The sequence below is a fragment of the Nannobrachium achirus genome (genome assembly GCF_963921795.1).
Source record: "Nannobrachium achirus genome assembly, chromosome: 6".
In the NCBI taxonomy this organism is placed as follows: Eukaryota; Metazoa; Chordata; class Actinopteri; order Myctophiformes; family Myctophidae; genus Nannobrachium; species Nannobrachium achirus.
The window spans coordinates 29,241,741-29,249,735 of record NC_137815.1 but is presented as its reverse complement, the minus strand read 5'-3'; the positions used below and the strand labels follow the sequence as shown (position 1 = coordinate 29,249,735).

The window sequence follows — 7,995 nt, the reverse complement described above, 5'->3', positions numbered from 1 at the left end:
TATTTTATATTTATGTGTTGCAGATTAAACTTCTTCGTAGATTTCATCGAGATTTCATAGGGATTTAGATAGATTTCAGTGTTATGTAGCGTTGTGTTGGTTTCATGTTAATATTTATTTTCAGACAGTTCACCAATACTTGCACTTGGTCTGTCTGCTCGGTCTGTCTGCTCTTTTTTTTGTTTTCCCTACACTCAGGCCATGGCTACACAGAGCTGGATATTTCAGATATCCTGGTTTTTCAGATATCCACATAGAAAAATATCTAGGTCCACACAGAGCTGGATATTTCATATATCCCGGTTTTTCAGATATCCACATAGAAAAATATCTAGGTCCACACGACAAAGATATCTAGGTCTTACAAGCACACACACAGGAAAGTCTTCAGAGATATCCGGGTTCCCTGTCTACACGGATCCAGTGAATCGGATATTTTTCAATGTCTTCACTTATTTATCCGGTTTTAAAAATATCCAGCTTCGCGGACGAAATATCCAGACTTACTTGTAAGGGCACGTTCACACCGCACTTTTATTCTGATTGATTGATTGAATACCTTATTAGAAGTTTGCATAGGAAAAGGTACAGGACAGTAGGCCAACAGTTCACTTATACAAAGTCAAAATAAAGGATAAACACCACAAAGCCTTTATTCCTTGTTTAAACTGGGGTCCCTTTTTCTCTCAATTCATACAACATTAAATGACAGACAGATAAAACACAATACTTATGAGGGCGGATTGTGCCAATACATTTCAATGGGAATGGAGTGATTTGGTTCTGGGTGGTCCCTGGAACAACATATTTTGAGATAGGGGTCTGTGGCCAAATACATGTAATTTTGGGGGTCCTTGACATGTAAAAGTTAGAGAACTACTGATTTAGAAAAAGCACTTTTCTGGTGAGCATTCCTGGTGATGTCAGTGGTGATGCCAGTGGTGATTTATAGAATCGGGTCAAAAATATTCAAAGACTTTTTTCTAAAATGGCAGATCTACAAGCTCGCAACGTGGCACTCAGTGCCACACGTGAGCTTGTATATCTGATATTTTTTTAATAGTTAAAGCGTAAAATAATAAAGTAGTTCAAATCCAAAGTGACACAGATTTGCATTCAGGCCTAACGGAAGAAAGTAGAAAATGTTTGCAGGCTACCTTTTCCAAATAGGCCTACTGTAAGCACAACTCAGCCAATCACAATTGCTTTCAGAGACATGACATGCATCACGTAGGCAGATACTGAGTAGAGATGAGCAGCCACACGTGTGGCAGAAGATAATCATTCACCTCCATCTTTCTTTCATTTTTCCGCCCAATTGCATCACAATTTCCGACTCAGAGAACTAAACAAGAACCCAACATCACCTGAAAGCACTATGATACAGCCCCATACCAAAGGTTCTATTAAAGTTCAACGTCAATGTTAAGACAAGGCCCCACCACCACCCCCAGTTTCATGTGTGTCATAAAAACGAATGCTCTTCACCAGTAATATCATTAGAGGCCACAATTGTCACGTTGGCAAAGATGCCTCAGTGGTCGTTGCTGAAGATAACATTGTACTGTACCGTATACAAAGATAGCCACACCAATAATTAAATCAAGTGACTGGAATCTGATTAGATAGCAGATGGACAGTTAAGACAGGCATAATATAATAAGAAAAGATAATCTCATCTATCACTTTATTGTCTAGCCTTTCAACCTTGATCCCCCCATGACCCACGTCAAAATTGTCGAAAGTCCTTGAAAAAGTACCAAACAACAAAGTAATCAACTTTATTAAGTAGTCTTGCAGGACCGTAGTGCTGTATTTGATACTATATGGAATAGTTTTACTTGATCATCTCAAAGATTGTGTAGATATATAGTATATGGCCTGGCTTTAAATGGGTTTAGATGTTATCTTTTTGACAGGTATTTCTCGGAATAGCTATTATGTTTCATACTCTGCCAACCTACAGTATGAGGTGATTCACAATGTCAAATTCATGGGTCCCATTCTACTTTCAGCATGCATCAATCAGTAAATCATTTGCAGTTGGTTCAAAATTAACTTAACTGGAACTAAGAGGAGGGACCACATTTATCCCATTTTAACATCCTTCCCATGCATTTAATTTAGAATCTTAACCTATTGATCTCCTATAAAACGTTAAGTGGACTGCTAGCCCCGGGCTATACTTCTGAACTTTTAATATCAGGGAGTCATCAGAAAAAGCCAACTGGGCATTTTTGGCCAGCAGAAATTTATTTTAATGACCTGCCATTCATGTATGTGTATGTATGTATGTATGTATGTATGTATGTATGTATGTATGTATGTATGTACGGTATGTATCTGCTTTTCATACTTCAGCTGTACCTTCTTTTAAATGTCAGCTGAAAAAATACATCCTAATAATATGAAAATATAAAAAACTATAAAAATAAGGGCATTGCATTGCAGTCATAAGTGTGTTTTATTATTCATTATTTTCACATGATATGGTGTCAGATATAATCATTTTACATTACAGTAAGTAGCACAGCATCATATATAATATAACATATTATAATAACTGCATTTAGAAGTGCACATTCCCCACAAAACATATACATATATATTCTTTTTACAAAACAGAGTACACCGTTCTTAACCACTTTAACCTCAAAAAGTATTTCGAAAATAGCCGATTGTGAGCTACAAGCTCACAATGCATCGCGGTGCGAAGCGTTGTGAGCAATTTTTGAATAAGGTTTCATTGGGACTCCAGGGTTAAAGTGGATTAATTTATTCCAAGCCCAAGTCTCTGACCCCGGAACCAGGTGTAATGAAATATATGACAAACACCAATAAGCCTGTAACTCATTTCTTGACCAATAATTTAAGAGCTCAATGTTCTTATAAATAACGCTCAGTCTTAGACTTTGGTTTTCTCCTCGGGGGACTTGAGGTTATTTTCCTCTGAGCTACTCGGAGGTATCAACATTGCAATGGCGTCAAAGTCAGACGGCATGTCGAAGAAGAGTTCATCATCGAAACAAAACTCGTCGGAGGGAGAAGCCAGGTTGGGCAGCTTCATGACGATGCCGGTCAGAACCCCGCCGACGAACGACGCCGCGATAGTGGTGAAGATGGCGGCCACCTGCCAGAGAGCCTGCTCCTTGGCCGAGCGGCCAAGGCCGGCCTTTATTCCCGGAATGAGCTGCTGCAGCTCTGCCAGCCTGGGGTCACCTTCGACCGGGGCGCGGTGGGTGAAGATCTCCCACATGCTGGGCCCGTAGGTCTCTTCCGTGGCCAGGAGGATGGCGCAGATGCCCGCCACGGACGATATGAGGCCGGTGAGGCCGTGGAGGTTGTGAATGCCACACATGTCCTGGATCCGGCAGCGGCGTGCCAGGAACGGGGTCAGGTACCTGTACCCCAGGAAGCAAGCGGTGCAGCCCATGACGCCCAGGCCGTAGGCGGCCGCGGGGGAGATCATCATGTCGACGGAGGCGCCGACGGTCACCCCGCCGGCCAGGGTCACGTTCTGGATGTCGGCCATGGTGAGCTTGCCTCTCTTGTTGAACACCGCAGAGAGTGCGAAGGCGGTCATGGTGGAAGAGCTCAGGCCGATGAATGTGTGGAGTATGGCTCTGTGCTGGTCGTCGCCCTTGATGGTGAGAGCCGAGTTGAACGAGGGCCAGAACACCCAGAGGAACAGGGTCCCCATCACAGAGAGGATGTCCGAGTTATAACTGGTGACCTCTTTCGGGTGCCCGCTGTTCAAACTCGGCCGGTAAAGGATGAACGTCACCCCCAGGCCGAAGTAGCAGGCAAACAGGTGAATGAGAATAGACCCACCCGCGTCGTTTATCCTCAGGTATTTCAATACCGCCCACTCCGTCACGGCAAAGATGGGGACCTCCAGGAAGGCCATGACCAGGAGCTGCACGGGGCTGGTCTTACCCAGCACTGCCCCGAAAGAGATGAGCACCACGGCACACGCAAACTCCGCGTAGATCAGGTTGACCACCCCCAGGTGGATCTTGCCCTCGTCGGCGTTGTAAAACTGGAAGTAGCCTTGCACGATGATGGCCCACTGGACCGCGAAGGTGGCCGTGAGGAAGTTGAAGACCATGCCGCTGAAGCCGTACATGCGCATGAAGGCCAGGAGGCAGCCGAACCCGATGAAGATCATCACCTGCACGTCGGCGAAGAAGGGATAGTCGCGGTACACGGAGTTGTCCATGGGGTTGGTCTCGTTGTTCTGCATCTTGGCGTTGGCATTGTCGTCGTAGGTGACGAAGCCCGCGTACAGGCCCAGGAGTATGACCTCTAACACCAGCACCAGCACTGGGAGACGCACCCTCAGACTGGTGTTCTTACTCATCATTACGCTGTGGTAGTGTGCATGTACATGCAAGCCGATCGTTTGGAGTGATTAGCTACTCCCAACAGCACTACTGCTCTTTTATACTGCTCTCTCTGTTAGATAAGAGAAGCTACCAGCGGATTCAGTACAGTTGACAGGACAGGACAGTCAAAGGACAATGATGCACTTTGGCCGCTCAGTTCACTCACTCACTCACACACACAGTGTTGCTTTTTGGCAAGATAGCTCCGCTTAAGGATTTCGTAACCTCAATCTCCACAGGCGATCAATACCATGAAATAAATAATTTATTTAGAATGAAACAGTGAGTGCTGCCAAAATATTTATTTATTTGGTTTTACTTGCTTTGTAAAAATGTTCATTTTGAAAGAAAAGAAAATATAGGCTATACCCCATGTAGTGTGTGTTTATGTTTTTTAGAAGAAGAAGAAGTCATCTGCGGTCATCCTTTGGTCACTGGCTGTGGGGTTAGGGTTAATGAGGACTGCTACTTTTACAAGTAAGTATAGGCCTATAAAGTGAAATAGGCTATCTGAGGACTTCTTCTTGCCAATAAAGCCCCCTTTGAGCTGAAAATGGAGAGGTGATATTTGAATTAGAAATGTGAAAGCTGTTTGTGTGCGTGCGTGTGTGTGTGTGTGTGTGTGTCGGTGTGTGTGTGTGTGTGTGTGTGTGTGTGTGTGTGTGTGTGTGTGTGTGTGTGTGTGTGTGTGTGTGTGTGTGTGTGTGTGTGTGTGAGAGTGTGTGTGTGTGTGTGTGTGCGTGGTTCCGAGGAGGCAGAATGCATGCAGAATAGATATTCCAAGACCCAAATTCACAGTGAACATTTTTAACTCAAATCTCCTTCTGGGCCGGGGGGTCCTTGGAACAAAATGTTTTTAGATGGGGGTCTGCGGCCAAATACATATCATTTTGGGGGTCCTTGACAGGACAAAGTTTGAGAACCACTGATATAGGCTGATTCATTTTACACATATCTTCTATTAATTCTAACAGTTTTCTGAAAAAAGAGAGAGAGAAAAAGAAAAGAAAAGGGATGTTGCTATATCAGTGGTTCTCAAATTTGTCATGTCAAGGACCCCCAAAATGATATGTATTTGGCCGTGGACCCCCGTCTCAAAATATTTTGTTCCAGGGACCCCCAGTCGCGGCCCAGAACTCCAGAAGCAAAGACTTTAGTTATTATTATATATTTTTTTATATAAATCTTTATTCAAACATCATGACGTACAATTAACAAGACAATACGAAACAGACAGTACAGTACAGTACAGTACCGTACAGTACAGTACAGTACAGTACAGTACAGTACAGTACAGTACAGTACAGTACAGTACAGTACAACACAAACACAAACGACAAGTTATCAATACATCAATATAAAACAAATCATAGCCAGGGGGAATTACTAAACGAAAATATTAAAATGTGAACACAAAAGAGTAGTTTTTTCAGCCTTCTTTTTTTTTGAGTCACGAATTGTTTGAATATACTGCTTGGCTTCAATCTCAAATAACATGAATAATGGCTTAGAGTGACTAAATTTAGACTTATGGATATGAAATTTGTCCAGAATTATTATTAAATTAATTATAAATACCTCATGTCTTTTCTTGTTACAATTACTATCATAGCCAAACAGCACATTCTGCCAATAAAGATTAAAGTCAGGGTCAATATTATCAACAATAAAACGAGATACATCTTTCCAAAATGTGTTGGTGTGGTCACAACTCCAAAACAAATGCAACACTGTCTCTGGATATACTTCACATAATGAACAATTAACACAAATATCTCTCTTGAACCTGCGAAGATAGTGACTTGTAGGATAGTACATTATGTAACATTTTAAAAGAGACTTCCCTCACTTTGTTGGTAAGAAGATATTTGTATGGAAGATTCCAAATAACTTTCCAGTTCAAGTTATCTACAAATCTGGACCAATAGGATATTACATAAGGTGTACTAATAATATCTCTCTGGAACAAAGCCCTTATGTTCCGGTTGGCATTTTTAACATTTGGTGACAGGCAGACACTACCCACCAGGGTTTCTACAGGATCAAGTAATGTCATACAGTTGCATACTCCTTTGGGGTAACAGGAATGCCAAAGGTACCAAGGAATTCATAGTAACTTAACAATACGCCATTCCTGTCAAGTAACTGATTTACACAGATAATATTATTACCAAAACACACACACACACACACACACACACACACACACACACACACACACACACACACACACACACACACACACACACACAATAAACAAAATAAAAAATCACACCCGTGTGAACTGAGCGGTGGTTTTACCCCCCCCCCCCCCCCCCCGCTCCCCCCCCCCCTTCCCCCCTGTGTGTGTGTGTGTGTGTGTGTGTGTGTGTGTGTGCGCGTGTGTGTGTGTGCCTGGCCTGGCCTGAAAACAGCGCCCCTCCCTTAACATGTGTGGTCAGAAAAGGTACTACACCACAGGCTTGAGGCTACATACAGACCCACCCACCCACCCACATACAAACAAACAAACAAACATACCTACACACACGGCCACGCTATGGAGACGGTGTGACCACCGCTCAAAAACAAAAATTGACTCCAAAGATAGAGGCTCGTTCTCCTTGCCTCAAGTCCCTGTTGGTGGGAGAGGGGTGTAAATCCTCCAATGACTGGAGGGCCCCTCTCTAGTGGTAGAAGGCCCGAAAAGGATCTCCGGGCTCCCCATCCTACTAGAAATGTCCAACATGTATTCACATTTGCTCCCCATACCCATTCCAAGTTGCATTCTAAGTCGAGGAATCTCTCATTTGGTGGGGGATGCTCTCTGTGTCTCATTTCTTATTTGTAAAAACACAGCCAGGACTAGGCTATATAGGACTCGCCCTTTTAATGATAAATCTCTTTGTAGCCACTGATTAAGCCTTTTCCTTGTTTTCTCAACAATTACATCAAAGTTTTCAGTACACCGTGAACCTTCATTCTGGACAATGGTTACCAAATAAGTGACCTTTTCTTTGACCGGGACTTGAGTTAAAAATGTTCACTCTAAATGTGGGTAACAACACGGCTGAGCACGATGGTGTGGTTAGGGACTTTGTGCAGTGGAGCGAGGCTAACCATCTCAGGCTCAACTCAAGCAAGACCAAGGAGATGGTGGTGGACTTCCGTACTTCCAAGAGAGTCCCCCCGGTGCCAAGCACCATTAACGGAGAGGTGGTTGAGTTCGTGGATAACTACAAATTCCTCGGAGTACACCGGAATAGTTCACTGGACTGGTCGGACAACGCGCAGGCGATTCACAGCAAGGGGAAAAGCAGGCTGTTCCTCCTGAGAAGACTGAGATCGTTTGGTGTGTGCAAAAGGATGTTACAGATGTTCTACCAGTCTGTCATGGCAAGTGTCCTCTTCTTTGGTATAACATGCTGGGGTGGCAACAACAGAGCAGGTGACACGTTAAACCTAAACAGACTGGTGAGGAAAGCAGGCTCTGTCGTTGGGTCCTCTCTGCAGGGGGTGGAGGAAGTAACCAGGGTGCGATCAGCGAGGAAGCTGGACTCCATCTTGGAGAACTCCTCCCACCCCCTCCATCTTGAGATCACCAGCTACTGGAGTAAGAGAGGAAACGACC

General features: G+C 43.8%; 1 protein-coding gene across 1 annotated transcript; it reads right to left on the bottom strand.

Annotated features, from left to right (window-relative positions):
- Window positions 1–2,582: 2,582 nt before the first annotated feature.
- Window positions 2,583–4,363, bottom strand: LOC308287410 (ammonium transporter Rh type B-like; the record flags this gene model as incomplete). The annotated part of the gene is made up of 1 exon (XM_080728568.1): window positions 2,583–4,363. The coding sequence occupies one exon, from the start codon at window positions 4,361–4,363 to the stop codon at window positions 2,906–2,908; it is 1,458 nt and encodes a 485-aa protein (XP_080584694.1). The 3' UTR covers window positions 2,583–2,905.
- Window positions 4,364–7,995: the final 3,632 nt, after the last annotated feature.